The sequence below is a fragment of the Silurus aristotelis genome, assembly GCF_946808225.1.
Source record: "Silurus aristotelis genome assembly, chromosome: 6".
In the NCBI taxonomy this organism is placed as follows: domain Eukaryota; kingdom Metazoa; phylum Chordata; class Actinopteri; order Siluriformes; family Siluridae; genus Silurus; species Silurus aristotelis.
The window spans coordinates 18,846,907-18,866,549 of NC_139579.1; the positions used below are offsets into that span (position 1 = coordinate 18,846,907).

Genomic DNA, 19,643 nt, shown 5'->3' on the forward strand with positions numbered 1-19,643 from the left:
CTCTCTCTCTCTCTCTCTCTCTCTCATGCTATCTTTTTCTCTTTCTTTCTCTCTCTTTCTATTTCTTTTTGTTATCTCTTTCCCACATGTTTATTTTTCAGAGGGTAGTACAAATATTCACTTTAAGCATCCCTGATTAGCCCTTCTGACTCCTGTCTTAAGCTCGGGTGATGTTTGGCTGCCTCTTGTTTGCTGCAGATATTATTACTCATGCTTAAAACGTTTCACTTTAATCAGCTCTGCAGGTGAATTAATATCAGAAAAACAATGCCTATAGAGAGTAACAACACTATCCAGAATGTACTACAGTATGTTACTGATGTGACTTTATGTATAGTGTTTTTCCTTCTTTCTGCATGTAGTGTTTTTAGGTATACATTTATAATTTGTTTGATATCCATTTTATATCATTTGAAAAACTGTATGTTTTGAATCTTGGTTTTCTTTCTATTTCTAGTATCTGCATTTTGCACACAGAACTGCTGAGCCATTTCTCAACTCACAATGAATATTGATTTTTGTATAGAAGGGATTAGTGTTATTTAAGATTTTTGGCCTTTTTATTTAAATGTACTGAATTATGCTACACATTTTTTTGTTGTTTTAAAACAAAAATATCTAGCTGTAAGTGGACAAATGTTTTAACAGTCTTGCACAAACAACATCAAAACCATTCCACTGACTCATGTCTGGAATTGATTTTTTTTCCATAGTGATGTTTTGACAGCCTGAAGGCTTGCTGAGGTCCAAGCCACTGCCATGGCGGTGTATCACAATTCCTTGGGCACGGCAAATCCTATGTTTGAAACGTGGTCCACAGCATCAGTGGAGCGGGATGACCAGCATTTGCTGGACTCTGTGACTGAGGAAAATGTCACTGCAGAGAGGTGTTACCTTTCGCACTCTCGCAGCAGTGTGCTTCAGGGGTTGCCCTTCGGTGGAGTGCCAACTGTCCTCGCAATCAACTTTACCCTCTGGCTGGTACAGTATTTCTCTTTCTGTTGCTGTTCATAAACAAGCCTTCTATTGGATTTTGAGACCTAAAGAATGTCACCTGCACAGTTTTAGCTTCCATACATGGCTTAAATAATTGGCTCATGAGGTTCTATGCAAAAAATACAAAATAGATTTAACAAACTAGAGGTTATTCTGAGAAATTTGTATTTTCCAAAAAACTCTTGAAGTTTTTAGGAATGGATACACCTAAGCAGATATCAATTAAACTGGAACAGAACCACAACTGGCTCACAATTGACTGGGAACCTCAGGCTCATGTTGTGTGGCTAACAATGATACATATCACAGCATTATACATTAATACATTTATCCATCTATTACAATTCATTCCCAAACCAAGCTATTTTTCTATATTGTCTTATGTATTTGAAAAGATGCAGTAGCTAGCAAGGCTATTAACTACCAATACTGCTTTAATATGCAATCCAATATCAACAAAATTATTTGAAAAACTTAGGATACATTTAAAATCTAACTTTCTACTACTGTCTCTAAAGCAGAAAACCCAGGGATTTTTGATGATATGTTTTTCCAAAATATTATCTATTACTTTAATTCTGTTGTTAGTCTGTTACTTAAGACACCACTGAAAAAGCTCTGTAAGCTAAAAAGGAGAATAAATATGAGCATAAATTAACATAATGGTAAATCTGGAATTTATAATCTGGAACTTGCTTGGTCACATTTAATTATGATTTATTATTTGCATTTTATACCAACTTTACTTTATTGATAAAATAGTGTATAATATGTTTGAAGAATTCAGAAATATTACACCTATAGCCTCATTTAAATAATTTTCTTTTTAAACAAATCAAGATGAATAACCAAATGAGTGGAACTACTTTATGCAGTTTCAAATGAAACTGAGGCTTAGGTACTAGAAAGCAGGGTATTTAGCTGTGTTCTCATTATCTACTCACTGAGTGCATTCTGCTTGGAGTCATTACATGAACAGTGTGCATACTGACCTTACTCCCTGTCAGTTTCCAAGACAACCACTCACTTCTTAAAGAAATGGCTAATTATTCCCACTGCATACAGGAGGCCTTACTTATTCCAGAATGGATTCAATTTATTATTTTAATTATATACATATGTACATAAGTATTCACAGCCTCTGACATGACACTCGAAATTGATCTTAAATTTGTGATCATTAACAATTTAACTGTTTACATTTTTTAAATATACCTGCTTGGTTAAAATAAATAAAATAATATATTTTTTATATATTTAATAAAAATTGTATAAATCAAATGAATGCTCTTTATTATAATTGATTGAGTAATTAATTAAATTGGCACAAATTCAATCGAATAAATAAAATAAGTAAAAATGAAAAAAAAAAATGTAATTCAATAGTTTCAATTTGTTAGACTCCAATTGGGTAAAACAGATGTGTATGTTATGTGTGTTTAATTTAATATTAAATTTTCTAAAGACATTTTAGTACTTATTTCAGCATGCTTTAATAAATGTCTTCATTTTTTCCATCCTTTATTCATTCACTCACTTGATCTGTGGAAATGTCATGATTTCTTTTAAGAGAAATTTTTTAAGCTAGGCTTAAGAATTAATAGTGCTAGCATTAACACTCTAATCAACATGGGCATGGACAAATATTGATGCTTTATGCAAATGTATGCTTATTATTAGTGAAACCAAACAACCTAGCGCATGAAGACAAAATATTCTTGTAAATGTTTTAAAGTAATTTTGGTGTTTTAAATGACGTAAATCATCAGGACATCTCACGGGAAACTTTTGCTGTTTTTCCACAAGGACGGTTAATGAGATGATACCAGAGAAACTGTACCTTTTATAACTTTCATATGGATTAGATAATCAGATAATATTTGTTTCCAGTGTGAATTGGTGTATTTAAAAGACATTTCACGCTTTCTATGCATATATTTATTATGTCTGTGAGGCAAGTATTCACTGAGATTCAGGTTGTTTTGTTTATGTGTCCTTGAAGAGAGATGACAGAGACAGCAGAGCGCGCCCCGTGTCTGTTTTCTTCATTTTAAAAAAGCACAGCGTTTTGTTATTATGAGTGTACAGTAATCCCCGTTTATTGCAATGGTTGCATTCCAAAACTCCCTAAGAAAAATGGAAAATTGCGATAAACGGATGCCACCCCAAAAATGCATTTATAAATCATCTTCCCACACACTTTAAACACACAGAAAACATTTGCAAGAATACAGTAATTATATTTTGATTATTAAGTTTCTTCTTTCTTTCATTTTACAGATAAGAACAATATATCATTCAAATCTGTAAAGGGTCTACTTTTATTTGTGTACACTAATCCCCCACTTTACGGTGATTTGAATCTCGCTCTCCTGGTTTATCGCGGAATTACATTTGCCACATAACTAATTAGTTTCACTGATTTTCCCCGTCTCTCGCGGATAGCACGATAGAAAAAAATGTGTAGGGAATTGTATTTGTTGAGTTTTGAGTTGAAATAATTAAATGTATTAAAAAATATATAATTATTAATTATTAAATGATGTAAAATGTTAATACAGTACAGTACAGAAAGTAAAGAAGGCGGTGGCGTATATCTTTAACACAGCCTCTTTTTTTTTAATCATTGGACACTTCAACCAATAAACAAGCAGAAAAACTAAGCATAGGCTACGTTACTACAGAACTGTACAGTACATTTACCCACTATAAATGTGATACAGTGTACTGTATTTCTACAAATGTACACAAAATTCTTCTCGCTATATTCTTGCAAATGTTTTCTGTTTGACAATAGACATATACAGTATGACAATAAGTCTTTTGACCTACAGACCTATATGACTACTCTTACTACTCCTAATGAGACAGCCCATTTTTTAGGTATTACATAGAAATAGACATATTTAAGATACCACATAAAAACCACAATCCAATTAAAAGCATATACAGTATCTCACAAAAGTCAGTACACCCCTCACATTTCAGCAACTATTTTAGTATATATATTCTCAAGGGACAATACTACAGAAATTAAACTTGGATATATTTTATAGTAGTTAATGTACAGCAGTATAGTTTTTCTGTCCTCTTAAAATAACTCCATTATTGTCAAGATAGCTGGCAATAAAAGTGAGTACACCTTAAGTGAACATGTCAAAACTGTGTCTAAAGTGTCAATATTTTATTTGAGCACCATTATTATCTAGCACTGCCTTAATTATCTTGCCCATGGAATTCACCAGAGCTGCACAGGTTGGTGCTGAGATCCCCTTCCACTCCTCAACAATTAAATCACGGAGCTGCTGGATGTTAGACACATGGTGCTTCCTCACCTTCTGCTTGAGGATGCCCTTCAGGTGCTCAATAGGGTTCAGGTCTGGATACATACTTGGACACTCCATCACCTTCAGCTTCATCAGCAAGGCAGTTGTCATCTTGCAGTGTGTTTTGGGTCGTTTTCGTGGTTGTTATTGTGTTGGAAAACTGCCGTTCGGCCCAGTTTCTGAAGGGAGGGCATCATTTTCTGCTTTAGAATGTTACATGTTGGAATCCATGTTTCCCTTAAGAACCGAAGCTCCACAGTACAAGCAGCACTTGTGCAGCCCCAGACCATAATGCTACCACCACCATGCTTGACAAAATTTTCTTGGTACTCCTCACCAGGGTGTAACCACACATGCTAGACACCATCTGAGCCAAACAAGTTTCTCTTCTCTTCTCATCAGACCTCAGGAGATGGTAACAGTAATTCAGGCTTTCGGACAGGTTGTCTTCAGCAAACTGTTTGTGGGCTTTCTTGTGAGACAGTTTTAGAACAGGCTTCCTTCTGGAACAACGGCCATGCAAACAGACTTGTTGCAGTGTAAGGCGTATGATCTGAGCACTGACAAGCGGACATTCCGCTTCTGCAACCTCTAAAGCAGTGCTGTCAGCACTCATGTGTCTGTTTTTTAAGCCAGCTTCTGCACCTGACGTGCAGCACGAGGATTTAACTTCTTTGATCGACCCTTGCCAGGCCAGTTCCCAGTGGAATCCATCTCGGAAAACCACTGTATGACCCTGGCCACTGTACTGTAACTCAGTTTCAGCGCGTTACCGATCTTCTTATAGCCTGCGCCTTTTTTGTGGAGAGCAACAATTTAAATTTTTAAATCCTTAGAGATTCTTTGCAATGAGATGCCATGTTGAACATCCAGTGATGAGTATGAGAGAATTGCATGGTTACACGACGTACAGCTGATATCACTTAGGGTGTACTCACTTTTGTTGACAGCTATTTTGACAGTAATGGCTGTATGTTAAGATTAATTTAATTTCATAATGCTTTACAAGCTTCACTTTGACAAATTTGTACAACGTAGTGCAGTATCTACCACTGGGAATAAAGACAGTTAAGTGCATATGATTCGTCTCCTGATTTGTTGTCAAAGGTGGAATGCTGGTTTTGCCACCCACTGATAAAAGTTACTATGGCAACCAGTAGTAGAAATGTCTAGTGTCGAATACATAGTACATTGACTGGCAACTTGCAGCTAAAAAAAACCTTTAAAAAGCTGTTAATTGAGCTAAGGTGATTGTGAAAAGCCAAAGGTTTTTTTTTTTTTTCATTTTCAAATGAGCATTAAATGATTGTTATAATTAGAAGCTTTAATATTGATAATGCCATTACCTCATATGTAAATAGTCAGCTTGTAGGATTAGATGATTATGAAATTAAAGTTTTTTTTTTTTTTACATACACATAAACAGTAAAACCTGATCTTTTCATGCTATTTGCTGTAGTTTCTCTTGCTGTTTTTCTCCTGCGTGCGGAAGGCTGCATGGGATTACGGGCGTCTGGCACTGCTGATGGAGAATGACAGGTACATCAACTTGTACTGAGAACACTCATTCAGCAACAGCACATTCTCTGCTAAAGATGCATATGGATAATGATAAGGTCTGCAGAGAGTGTAACATTCTGGACAACTGTTTGGTAAATTTATGTACATCCAAACAGCCACACACTCACACACAAAACAAATGAGCAAACAATTTAATAAATAAGCAACTGAACTTTTGGAATGAAAAGCAAATATATGAAAAATATAAAAATAAGAAGTTTGACTTCTCTTTTGCATTGGTTTTTTTTCTCTTTTCTCTTTTTTTCACTTTTCTACTCATTTAATAACTCATGATCATCTGATAGTTGCAAGGATTAGTCATATTTTAGTTTAAAGAACTTTGTTGTAACACTGTAATATAGCCTCACAGTGCTACTTCCTTTGTGGTGAATTTGAGTGAGACGTTGGCACCATCTTGTGGAGAATATGTATGTTAATTTTGCATAACAAAAAATCTACTGCTTTAGAATTAGAATGTAGTCTTGTCCCAAATTAAGTGGGGTTTTTTTTTCACTCTACATTTTCAATTTTCTGCGTGTATAAAATTAAGTCCTTGTGTATAAAAATGTCACTGCTGTAAAATCTCATCATGGATGCTCTTACACATGGAAAACCTGACAACCTCAAAGGCTTGAATTACATGAAGCTGATTTGCATAATCGGAACAGAAATCTGAATACATACGTAATATTTCTCTAAAAATGCGCAACTTTCGGCCTCCTCCCTCTGAAAAACAACTCAGTTATAACGATATGGGGATATAATTCTCAGCATACAGTAGCTCTCACACCGAGGTGACACTGTGCGATGCTGATATAAGAGAATTAGCGCTGTAGAGATGGTGGGGTTGGTCAACACTGTACATTTAGATGCACTTTATAAGCACATCTCTTGTAGATTTACAGTTAGTGGATATGTCCCATCTTCTTTAATACATCTTAAACCATTGTGGTAATTATCTCCTGTCTTTATCCTACAGTTTCTTGAATATAATAGGCTGGTAAATTTTTAGTTGTTTTTCATTTTATTTATTTAATGTGTATATATTTTTATTTCCAGAAGATCTTAGCTAATTAGGCAAGCTCTATGTTGCGAAATATGGTGTTAAAACACTGAGATTTGCACCGAGAGTGTATAGTAGAGATTATGCTGGTTAGATTGCCACTCTGTTTCGTCACTCTGCTGGGTTAGTCATCATGACTCTCCTCAGTAAATTCACTGTAAAGTCTCTCCACACCCATTTGTTTAATGAGAAAAACTTTGATGTAGACCAAAGTTTACATGCTCATTTAATTCATGGTACTGTTTGGAGCATGTTGTTTAGGTTAGAGTTTCATAAATGGTATCACACTCACACTCAAAAGCTACATTTGTTAATGTTATTTCTTTGTCGTTTTTTTTTTTTTTAGCCTAACATCACTTTTCTATGGAGAGCAAAGTGAGAAAGAGAAATCTCCTTCAGAAACCAGTCCCTCAGACTCTGAGATCAAAGACATGGTGAGAGGACATTCACAGACAAATATATACACACACACACACACACACACACACACACACACACACACACACATACACACACAAAACAAAGCTCATAATCAAACCGTAGTTGAAGTGGTACAGTTCCTTGGCATACTTTTGACTTTTTTTAAACTAAATAATCTGAGGACATAATAGCATGCTTGTTTTTATTAAGTTTATTGAATTTATAGTATGGACTTAGGATCCATCAGTTGAGACAAAAAAGGTACATTTTAAAATGTTGTGTGTTTTGCCCATGTGCTATACAGTATATACGTCTCTCACATTATGACTCACCTTTTCCGAATCGACATTCTGCCCCCTGGATTACTTGTTGCATGTTGGTTCAGAGCAGACTCATCAACATTAAGTGTTTTTATATAACTTTTTCTCTGTTCTCTTGGAGCACAAATGGATCTGACAGATGCTTAGCTAACCAGACATGCTCTTTTCTCACTTTTATTTGACCTAGACATTTTTATGCACTTGTTGTCTTCTCTTCCGTGTCTTTATAGGGTTTCTGCTCCTGGCTCACATCACTCTACCACATGAAGTAAGTGTGCACTGGCTGGGTGATGACATCCCTCGCTCGCATTATCTCTCATTAAGCAGGGAAAACAAACGCAGGCCTATGGTCTGCCACTCACTCTCACAGCTTGGCGTGCTCTTTAAAGTGGCCACTTCCCTTGTACCGACGGTTTCCAGGATGTCATTTGCGCGGTCGGGTTGGCGCACTAGCGCCATATTTAGCCGACTGCTTTAGAACCATCTAGAGCTTCTAGATGGTGGTCCTGTCAGCAGGAGACTGGGAGGCCATACTGTGTGTGGTGTGAGGCTCAGGGTGTGTGCTCTTGTGTGCACGCATGTCTGTACACCTGTTTATTATGTTATATAATCATGTGTCAAGCTATACTGTAGGTCACATATTGAAAAGATATTTAGTTTCACTTGTTCCCACACTCATTAGTTATGTACTACTACAACAACTGTGAGGTTAATGGTTTCTCTTTGCTCTCCTACAGGGACGAAGAGATTCGTAGTAAGTGTGGCATTGATGCGGTTACGTACCTGGCATTTCAGCGCCACATCATCCTTCTCATGGCTGTAGTGTGTCTGCTTTCTCTAAGTGTTATCCTGCCTGTCAACCTCTCTGGGAGCCTCCTGGGTAATCTCAGCTTGCTCTTAACTCTTTTTTTGTTTTACTATAGAGCTCCAACACAATAAAAAAAAATAATAAAAACCCCATGACAACAGTCACAACACTTACTGCCCACAGTAATGATGTCACCAGTAAAGGAGGTCTCATTGTACTATCAAAAAATGCTTCCTCACTGGATACGATCGAAATAGCGTACAGCAAAGATGGCAAATGTACACACATCCTTCACTCAAGTAGAGGTACAGACTCATGTACTGACTATACTTTTTTAATCAAGTTAAAGTAAAGAAATTTAGGCTCTGACATGTACTTAAGTAAAAAGTAGCCTTACTACCTGTTTTAGCGTCAAGGTGGTAACTGGACCTCACGTCATATTACTATATTAATACAATAGAATTTTTAATGTTGTCACCTAATGAATGTATCCAGGTTGAACAACCGCCATATAAAACACAAGCAAAGAAAAGATGATGATGATCAGGTGATCAGTCATGTTTACATCGCTGTCTCCCTCTGTCTTATTAACGTTATCCAAACTCCTTGTTGCCTTCTGCTTCATTGTTAGCTTTATAAGCTAGCCTACGCCTATGGTGCGTGATAGCCAGAAAGTGATACACCAGTAGTAGGTTGAAAACTAGGTTAGTAGGGCGATAGGCTGAAAATGATGCGCAATGAAAAGAATAAATATTGATTATGTCAACAAATAGTTTACAACTAAAGTAACAAACCTAATTTAAAAATGAAAGAAGTAGAAAGTACAGATATTTGTGTCAAAAATTTAATAAGTAAAAAGTTGTCCAAAAAAATAAATAGTAAAGTAAAGTACCGATACCAGAAAGATCTGCTAGAGTAGATTAACAAAGTATTTGTACTTCTTTACTTCCCATGTCTGCCGTACAGTCTTACATTACACAACCATGAAAAGATTTAATACAGAGAAAAAGAACAGTCTGCCATGTGTATTTCCTTTCCATTTAAATAAACAAATATATGACAATGACATAAAATATAAAGATAAGGCTTATACAATCTAATATGCTATTACGTTTCTTTAAAAAGACTTTCACAAGGGTTGTACTGGGATGAACTGCTTGCTCGAAATGGTTTGGAAACAATCTAGAAACTTTAGGAGGTTTCACTTGTACCCAAACATTAGTGGATGAGCCCAAAGGGTTTGTTTGGACCACCCGATAGTGTTTGTAGATGGTTTGAGTGGCATCTAACTGGGGGTTAGAAACGCCAAGCAAAACACAGGATGTCATGGGAAAGTCTCTGACTGTCTTCACCCTTAGAAAAGCATTGTGACGAGCAACCTCCCAGACTCATACACCCGGATTCACATAGCTTTCCTCCCCCAGAATAGACTTTAATATATTGAATGTTGATGTATTTAAAGTAAAGATAGAGTAAGATTTTAGAGTCATGTTTTAATGAGGAGTTGGTAATATAAACACTTTGCAGAGTTTAGATATCTTTTTAACCTTTTGACTTTTTTTTATTTATGTAGAATCATTGCAGTCCATTTCAGTCTGTGTGCATTAAGTCTATATAGTGACATTTGGGAAAATATAAACCTTCCCATGGCATGTTTTTAAAATGTAGTCTGAAATAGTGATTGGAACGTTTGAGAGTTCCTTCAATGGCCAGGACTCCACTCTCTGTTGCTTGGATTGCATCATTTTCTTTTTATTAAAATGCCATGCAAATAAATGTAAATGAAAATCTGTATAGACAGACAAGCATTTAGTATTTTTATGTTTGAATGTAATAGATAATTCTTTCATATGAGACATGGTTATTGTGCATAGGAATATAATGAGACATTAGATTCCAGGATTGATGTATGTATTTATGTATGTATGTATGTATGTATGTATGTATGTATGTCTCTTTAAATTATTTCCTTTTTTGGGTCTTTCAGAAGACAGCCCTAAGAATTTTGGTCGGACAACTGTGGCCAACCTCGCAGCAGAGTACGTTATCATTTTTCCTTATTTGAACATAAGAATAACTGCCATATTATGTGGGGAAATAACCCGAGCATGCATGTTGCTGGTTATAACCAGTGCTTCCTCTCTACCACAGGAACAGTTTCCTGTGGATACACAGCATCTTTGCGCTACTCTACTTTGTAATTACTGTACTCTGTATGGTGCGCCACTCCTCACAGCTAGAATACAAAGAGGATGAGAAGGTTAGTATGGCCAACGTTCTTTGAATGTGTGATTGTGTGTACATGTAACCCAATGTGGTCATCCATTCTTGTAGCCTATTCACCTCAAGGTTCAAGCACAAAGTGCAAATGCCTTACTGCTCACCAAGGTTGTAAAAAGTGGTTATTTGACTTGTCGTAACCTTTCTGTCAGCTCGGCCTCGGTCTGGCCATTCTCCCATGACTTCTCACATCAGCAAGCCGCTACTTGCTGGATGGTTTCTTTTTCTTTTTTTATACTTTATACTTCTTGTTAGATTTAGTTCAGCACCAATAACAATGCTACTAAGATTTTTTTTTAACATTCTGATGTTTGATGTGATGCTCTTGACCTGTTACTGTCTGATTTTATGTGTTGTGCTAAATGGAAAATATAAGGTGTATGATAAAATAATGTGTACAGATGTGGTAGTAGATGATGTAATTAGTTAGTATTTAGGTTTGTTTCTTACCATTTGTTGTCTGAACAGGTGGCCAGAACTTTAATGATCACCAACATTCCCAGAGAGATTTCTGACCCTGGCCTGATTACTAAACACCTCCAGTGAGTAATGAAATGAGCAACACTGTTATCCTGATGACTCCAGGTTTTTATTAGCATTTGCATTTGCATGCTTAATGTTACTAGACAACATAAGAAAATCATTTTTGGATTACGTATCAGATTTTGTTTGTGTAACCCAATAGCGAAGCGTACCCAAGCTGTACAGTCACAGACAGCTGCTTCTGTTTCAATGTACAAAAGTTGATGAAGCTGGACTCTGAGAGGTAATTTATTTCCCTCTTCTCTTCTAGCCACAGCAAAGAATATAACAATCTTTTTTTTTTTTTTTTATCAGCACATTGTGATTCAGGGCAGACACACTCAAGAAAGTTGATTAAAGTTCACTTGAATGTTCTTGACCTTTGGATTGCAATGTTTGGTGTCAGAAATTATTCTCCCCTTCAAATTCGTATTAGTCTGGTTCTCTTGCAGGCGAAAAGCAATGAAGGGGAGGATGTATTTCACTACCAAATCACAGAAGGAAGGGAGGATCATGATAAAGACGCATCCCTGTGCTCAGATCTTCTGCTGTGATATATGTGGCTTTGAACAGGTAGAATACAATACAGTGATTTGTACACACTTTGTTATTAACATTATAACAGTGATATAATTAGTATAAAATTTGATTAGTATTTAAAGTTTAATCAGTGTTATTGCTATGTTGGTGCACCTCCTAAAGTTGGCCACTGGGGACCACTGCACACCAACTTCTCTTCTCTTCTCTTCTCTTCTCTTCTCTTCTCTTCTCTTCTCTTCTCTTCTCTTCTCTTCTCTTCTCTTCTCTTCTCACCTCAAGATTGATGCTGAGCAGTATTATAGTGAATTGGAGGAGAAGCTCACAGATGAGTTCAATGCAGAAAAGAATCGTATTACTATGAAAAGACTGGGCATTGCCTTTGTCACATTCAGAGATGAGAGGATGACAGCTGTGTAAGCACTACATCTACTTGCAATAGTAATTGGTCATAGTATAGCAATGTTGAAGATACTTGCTCATCAGTAATGCAATGGAGTAATTCTCATAGACATACTTTGCAGAAATAAAAGATCTCATAGAAAATTAACGATACCTGTTGGATTTCTGTAGCATTGTGCAGGACTACAGAAGGGCACGCTGCCGTCGGAAACCGCAACAGTCCAGCATCACTACAGTCGTGCACTCGCACCAGTGGGGTGTCCGCTATGCCCCTGCCCCCAATGACATAATTTGGTATGTATATTGAGAATAAATAGGCCTAGTCATGTTTCCTTTTTGTGATTGGTTCATGTGGGCTTTTTCAGACTTTACACTCTATGTAGATTTTTGTGTTGAAAAGAACTCCACCACAGAAAATGCTTCAAAGAATTTGTTGTGTGATGCTATTTTATAAAGATTGCAATTAAATTAAATATACAGCATAACAAGATTTAAAATATAACCATGCGCCTGTACTTCTTGAAGGACCACAGCATGTATAAGTCTATGTTATATAAACTGGATGATGTTTATGAATACGTATAAATGTTTCATGAAGTCGTCTTTTACAAACTTCTTTGGTATTCATTTCTATAGAAAAATAGATAATGGAATCTTCTATAATGTTCATTCACTTCATTCTGGTTAAAATACTTTGATTAGTGAGAGCAAATTGAATTTATTTAATCTCCCCTTCTGCAGATCTGCCTGTTTGTCTGGACAGCCTTTGTGGCAGCTTCTATCCCTCTTATATAATAAGTCTGAGAACATTGAGAGTATGCATGTGTGTGTAGGGGGTTGTCTGAGTTATACTGGAGAGATTCCTCAAATTGTTGATGCTAATGACATTCCTGCATCATCAGGGTAAACCTTCAGAGAAATTAAAAAAGCATTAAATATATATATTTTTGTCTGGTTTTATAAAGGTCTGGGTTTTTTGCTTTAAAGTTTGGGATTGCTTTGGAAGCAATTTATATTTTTTATCCCAGCTACATATAAGAGTCCTTGCTTTATAAACTCAAGTACTAGATGAGAAACATCCACATACAGTATTTCTTGATATTTTTTTATTGCACATCCTTTTTTCTGCTTAAGAATTAGCTCAACGCCTTAGTAATTTGCAGCTTTAAATTTGCGGTGTGTGTGTTTCTGCAGGGAGAACCTGTCCGTGAGCGGCTCCCGATGGTGGCTTCGATGTGTTTTGCTTAATATCCTACTCTTCCTCCTGCTTTTCTTTCTCACCACTCCTGCTATTATTGTTAACACTATGGACAAGTTCAACGTGACTTGGCCTGTGGAAAGCCTCCAGGTTAGTTTCCTTCCACATACCCATGTACTTGTATAATTACTTCTTATAAGAAAAAAAATGAATCTCTCACCTAGTAAGGGACTTTTAACTTCATGCTCTTTTGTTTTCAGAATCCAGTTATCACCCAGTTCTTCCCCACTTTGCTCCTATGGGCTTTCTCCGTTCTGCTCCCCTTTGTTGTGTATTACTCTGCCTTCTTTGAGTATCACTGGACCAGGTGTGGTGTAAAGACAATTGTAATTTTAACAACCTCTGCCCACCACAGTTAGCATCCCCAGCCTTAATAAAGAATACTGTTCAGGCTTAGCTATAAAACACAATAATTACAACTGATTTGGTATGACTAAAACACACAGTGAAGCAGCATCAAACAGTAACAAAACCACAAAGCCACTAGTTACTGTTACTATATTCTGTAGTACTTCATTGTTTTAGGATTACCCAGAGCTATTTTTGTAACATTAGATCTTAATTAGTAGACGTTATGTTGTGCCAGTGGATGTCTGTTCACTGTGTTTTATACTGCAGTGACATATTCAATGTGGTGCACAAACATATTACATAACAGCAAAGCGAAACCCCCACCCAACCTCCCAACCCACCATACACATGCATTCTTCTCTCCAGCACTGTGTGTATGTGTGTGTGTGTGTGTGTGTGTGTGTGTGTGTGTGTGTGTCTCTCTCTCTCTCTCTCTCTCTCTCTCTCTCTCTCTCTCTCTCTTTCTCTCTCTCTCTCTCTCTCTCTCTCTCTCTCTCTCTGTGAGTGTGTGTGTGTGTGTGTCTGTCAATCAGACGCACTCTTAGCTAACCCCCTCAGTCTTGTTGTCATAGTGATGACAACAAGGGAAAAATGAATATGTGGCCTCTTTGGATCTGTATCCTATAGCACAATTTTTCTGTCAAAATCCTAATAATACTTTTCACCCAAAAATTACTTCCATGGCTGTACAATAATTTTAGGTTTTTATCAGGTTTGGCTCAAAACAAAATCTATTGACAATTTTGGAAGTGAAACCTGATATAAAATAAGAACAGCACACTTCAACCAGCATAGGACATCATCCACCTTCAGGAAAATAGAAAGACGCCCACCTGAGTATGGGTTCTATATTTGGAGTCAGATAAACAGTTAGTACATACTGTGCAGGTTACATTCAAGGGAAGTGGAATTGCAGCTGGTTTTGAATATCGAAAAATAACACTATCTATCTATCTATCTATCTATCTATCTATCTATCTATCTGTCTGTCTGTCTGTCTGTCTGTCTGTCTGTCTGTCTGTCTGTCTGTCTGTCTATCTGTCTGTCTATATAATATACATACACACACGCATACATACATACACATCAAGCTTCTCACAATAATCACATGCTGTCATTTTTCAGGTCCAGTGAGAATCAGATCACCATGCACAAGTGCTTTCTACTGCTGGTCTTTATGGTCATCATTCTGCCATCCCTTGGTCTGTCCAGGTAATTATTTAATTAGTAATGATGCCATGCTGAATTAAATAATAATAATAAAATATCCATGTCTACAAATATATTCATATAACCCATGTTTGTTTGTTCCCTAGTTTGGATTTTTTCTTCAGGTGGCTCTTTGACACTCACTTCCTGGATCAAAAAGATGTAAAGTTCCAGTGAGTCAAAGCTGCTAAAATTCAAAGTCTGATTTCACTGTTTAATTATTGGAATTTGAACACAGTGCATACTGTTTGTTTATTTGTGGATTATCGTTTTAGATGTGTGTTCTTGCCGGATAATGGAGCTTTCTTTGTGAATTATGTCATCACATCGAGTCTGATTGGGACGGCAATGGAGCTGCTGCGGATTCCTTCACTACTGGTTTACTCTCTGCGCCTTTGTTTTGCAAAATCCAAAGCTGAACGCATCCATGTTAAAAGAGTGAGTATGAGGGATTACTGTATTACATTCCAAATCAAATGTCTTGAATGTTATTCTTTAAGGATGCATAATAATGCTGTTTTCTGTGAAATATTAGTTTAATGATGCTGATTCTGAGAATTATTTTGCTTTATTTAAAATTAAAATACCATAAACAAAAAGATATCTTAGGAGACACTAAACTCCTGATATATGAATCTGTAACCAGGTGTAACTAGGTCACATTATGTGTAATTTAAGCACTGTGCACATGGCAACATTTTTACATATGGATTTAAAGGAGGGTTGCACCACATAGAGTGGGGAAATGAGATCAGTGATAGATTATGTACTTTGGTAAATTAGTGGCTGCCAGTTTGCAAGTGATTTTCTTCCTATCTTTCAAAACTAGATGTAAATTATGTAAGCTGTTCACAGTAGTGCTGTGAGGCATGTGTTTTTTTTTCTTCATTCTCATAGATATAATTTATTCTTAAAAATAATCAGGGAATTTTTTACTTTTAGTACTGCTTGTCATTTGGGCCATGTTTGTCACTTCAACACATCATTAAGAAGATTTGTGAGATTTTTGAAATGTTATAGATGTTCTGTAAGCTTACACAACATCTTTTTCACTAAAAACACTACATATTGTTTGACATATAAGTCTTATTTAATTCATTTATTTTTTACTTTACTTCCACTCTTGCTGTTGCTAAGAGTGAGCAAGAGTGACTTTTTAACGCAATAGGTACCTCATGCAGATCACATGCACTGCAGAAGGCATACCCAGACAGTTTGCAACACCTTGGTATAATTTTATTTTGTAAAAGGCTTTCGTAAAGTTCAATTACGATGCATTAAGTTATATATATTAAGATATATATTGTGTAAATATCTTGCAAGTCTGCTTAGCAACTTTAATTCTTTGTCTAATTCTATTTCTTAACCACAAACAGACAAGAATAACAAGCAGACATTAAATCTCTTGTTCTATCTTGCAGAGTCAAGCCTATGAGTTCCAGTTTGGGTTAGAGTATGCCTGGACTATGTGCATATTTTCTGTCAGTATGACCTACAGCATCACCTGCCCCATCATTGTCCCCTTTGGTGAGTTTTCAGTGTAAGTTGATGAGTCTTAACTTCATACTGAGTTTAAATTTGAGCTTTTTTCTTGTCAATCTTATCAAATAACAACCGAATGCATCTTTTCAACTCCATCTTTTCCTATACCGTATAGTTTTATTTTTCATCGGGTTCTTGTCAAACACATTTTTTTATCCTGCTTCAAGTTCCTCTCACTTTTTTAATCCTTTAACGCTTTTAGTCTTTCTCTCCATTCCTCTTTCCCCCTGTGGTCAATGTCCTTCTTTTGCTATACATGTGTGTCCAGTCTGCCTCGCTCCACTTGTGTCCTCTGGTTCTCCTCCTCAGCAGAGGGTGTGCTGCGTGGGCGTCTGAGCCGTATCGCTGTCAGTATCTCAGTGTAACGCGAGGTGTCTGCGAGGTGTGAACGCCACTCTAGTCTTCCAGACACCTCGAGCCGTCTAGCCGAGAGCCAGACGCCCACTCCACACCTGCTCTGTCAACAGCACACATTATGACTGTTTATTTACTACACTGCAGTCCATAATCATTCCTGATCCCTTTTAGTACTAAGGTCATTTGGCGTCTGCTTTCTACATCTGGGCTATGCTGCAGGTTTGAATAGCACACCTGATTAATATCATGTACTTGGACATTCTTTATTCATCCACCTATGGAATTCGTGCCTTTGTGTGTTAGTTTTCAAGATTTTATAAACTGGTTATTGCTCCTAATGTTAATCTACTGTGATATTTCTTGCCAAATTAGTAATAGTGTGATCTACCTGTTTTAGGGCTGTTGTATCTGATTCTGAAGCACATGGTTGACCGTTATAACATATACTATGCCTACATTCCTACCAAGTTAAATCAGCACATCCACTCAGCAGCTACCAGGCACGTGCTCGTGGCACCACTTCTCTGCATGTTCTGGCTTCTCTTCTTCTCTGTGCTCCGACTTGGTAAGATGCCAGTAAACAAAACCCAATACATAAGTTCTATTTGTCAGATTCTCAACATTATATTATTTATTTATGTTGTGTAATAAGTTCCTACACTTTTTGAATCTGCTGCGAGAGGAAGGACTGTAAATTGTGCAGTAGTCTCATTGTATAACTGCTGTTTTTCAGGTCCAATGCAGCCCATCACTCTGTTTACGTTCATCTCTGTACTTTTGTGTGTCATCTTTTCATTTTTTGGAATCTGTCTAAAAAAACTACAGCCAGACAGATCAACAAGTTATCAGGTGAGCAACAGATTATTTAGTGATATGTAATCTTTTATTATTTCAGGGCTGAAGTACATGTAATTCATGTCACGTTTGATGCTAAAGATTCAATGCCTTTTTGATTTGAGTGCATTTTGAGTTGCGTAACCTTTCAGCATTACCCATTTTCCAGATGTCTGATACAGCCACAGAAGGAGCCTACAGTGATATAGAGAGAAACACTGCATCCACCACGACTACTGCTAATGTATTTGCTTTCTGCATTTCCTTTCACTATATCCTTACAATATTTTCTGGTCTCCATTTAAACTAGTCATATATGACCACTAAAATGACAAATATAAAATAAAGGCCTGTTTTTTTTTTTTTTGTCCTCTCTGCTCAGCTCTTCATAGCATCGGTCTTACTGGAACCAGAGCTGGGTCTGACACCTATGCCCTCTCCTGCCCACCAGAGTTATGGCACCATGGGTAACTGCCACGCTTCGGTGCATGACGAAGAGGCGGCACCTGAGAAAGATGTGGAAGAAACAGTGGAGACAGAGCTTGAGGACACAACAAGACCCACTGGCTCCAGCTCTTTGATGGACAGCCCAGTGGACTACCAGTGACACCCACTCACCTCAACCAGCAAATTAAAAGCCCCCTGCCTTACCTTACATGAGGCTGTTACTGAGGCACATGCTGCATATATATTGTTTCCTTCCAAACATTTCAGAAGTGGATCCGGCACAATTTGTGCCCACTCAGTCTCTCCCTGTCTCTCCCTGTCTCTCCCTGTCTCTCCCTGTTTCTCTCTCTCTCTCTCTCTCTCTCTCTCTCTCTCTCTCTCTCTCTCTTTCTCTCTCTCTCTCTGTCTCTCTCTCTCTCTCTCTCTCTCTCATTATCTCTGTCTCTTTCTTTTTCTTGCAGTCTTTTTGGTCTCTATAGTGTTTTTCTGTTCTCTTCTGTTTTCCTTGAGCCTTTCTTGAGACTGATGACGTCGGGCATAATTGCTGACCGAAGTACAGAAAGTTGGACCCTGTGCTTATGGAGGTGCTTTTTCTTGCCTCTGCTGATTTCTAAGGTCATGTCTTCACTAGTGTTTTTCTGTGCTTGTTCTGTGCAGCTCCCAAAAACTTGACCCTGTGCACTTCTGTTTAGGCAGGATGTCTATGAAATTGGACATGGGATGGAATATATTTGTACTTGTTTTGTGCTAGTTGCTTATTACTCATTTTGATTTTAAAATTATATAAATATAAGGGTGGTTTTTTTTTCTATTATGGGTTTATATAAAGATGTACAGTATTACTTTTCACTGAAGGAATTATTGTGTTTTATTAATATTATTTTTATTGTAATTTTTTTTTTTTTTGGTAACTGTAATTTGGAGATTTTTACGCAATTAATCCTTATCTTTTTTCATTGCATCAAGAGAGCAAATACTATCTTCATCAATCCTCAAACTGCTAAAGTTGCATATTCATGTTTGTGGACCAAAATGGAGCAGATGCCACAATGATCTCTGCAATGCAAATGGATGCATTTAGCTGTAGCGAGACAGAGAATTTTGGAATATACAATCATAGAAATAAAAATAAAAAAAGTCAGTCAAAAAAAGAAAAAATCCCAAACTGTTTATTTACAATAAAAGTAAATTTTCTTACCATTTAATTAAATAGACATGTCTTTTAAAGTGAACTCTTAGAGTAAACAAACATTACAGACATTGATATAAATATTGCTTCCTTGCATCTTGTTTTAGGGAATTCAACGCCACGTCATCATAAAAACTACTTTTCTTTTTTTTTTTTTTTTTACAATGTATCTGTTTTGTCTGCAGCATTCTCAGTCTCTCAAGGCAAAGTGTTGTTGCAGCA

The 19,643-nt window shown here is 36.7% G+C and overlaps 1 protein-coding gene across 2 annotated transcripts in view; it reads left to right on the forward strand.

Moving 5' to 3' along the window:
* tmem63c (transmembrane protein 63C) overlaps nt 1-19,234 on the forward strand; it is a 32,077-nt gene extending 12,843 nt beyond the window's left edge. For both annotated transcript variants that reach the window (XM_083543455.1, XM_083543456.1), the window contains 22 exons: nt 714-981; nt 5,782-5,861; nt 7,292-7,379; nt 7,916-7,953; nt 8,423-8,565; nt 10,481-10,532; nt 10,645-10,753; nt 11,242-11,315; nt 11,459-11,539; nt 11,748-11,868; nt 12,115-12,248; nt 12,406-12,528; nt 13,429-13,582; nt 13,693-13,799; nt 14,969-15,055; nt 15,160-15,225; nt 15,328-15,490; nt 16,474-16,579; nt 17,349-17,516; nt 17,685-17,800; nt 17,955-18,029; nt 18,168-19,234. In XM_083543455.1, coding sequence (XP_083399581.1) covers nt 760-981; nt 5,782-5,861; nt 7,292-7,379; nt 7,916-7,953; nt 8,423-8,565; nt 10,481-10,532; nt 10,645-10,753; nt 11,242-11,315; nt 11,459-11,539; nt 11,748-11,868; nt 12,115-12,248; nt 12,406-12,528; nt 13,429-13,582; nt 13,693-13,799; nt 14,969-15,055; nt 15,160-15,225; nt 15,328-15,490; nt 16,474-16,579; nt 17,349-17,516; nt 17,685-17,800; nt 17,955-18,029; nt 18,168-18,392 — 2,532 coding nt within the window. In that variant the 5' untranslated portion in view covers nt 714-759 and the 3' untranslated portion in view covers nt 18,393-19,234. The remainder of the gene's footprint in view (nt 1-713; nt 982-5,781; nt 5,862-7,291; nt 7,380-7,915; nt 7,954-8,422; nt 8,566-10,480; nt 10,533-10,644; nt 10,754-11,241; nt 11,316-11,458; nt 11,540-11,747; nt 11,869-12,114; nt 12,249-12,405; nt 12,529-13,428; nt 13,583-13,692; nt 13,800-14,968; nt 15,056-15,159; nt 15,226-15,327; nt 15,491-16,473; nt 16,580-17,348; nt 17,517-17,684; nt 17,801-17,954; nt 18,030-18,167) is intronic.
* Nucleotides 19,235-19,643: the final 409 nt, after the last annotated feature.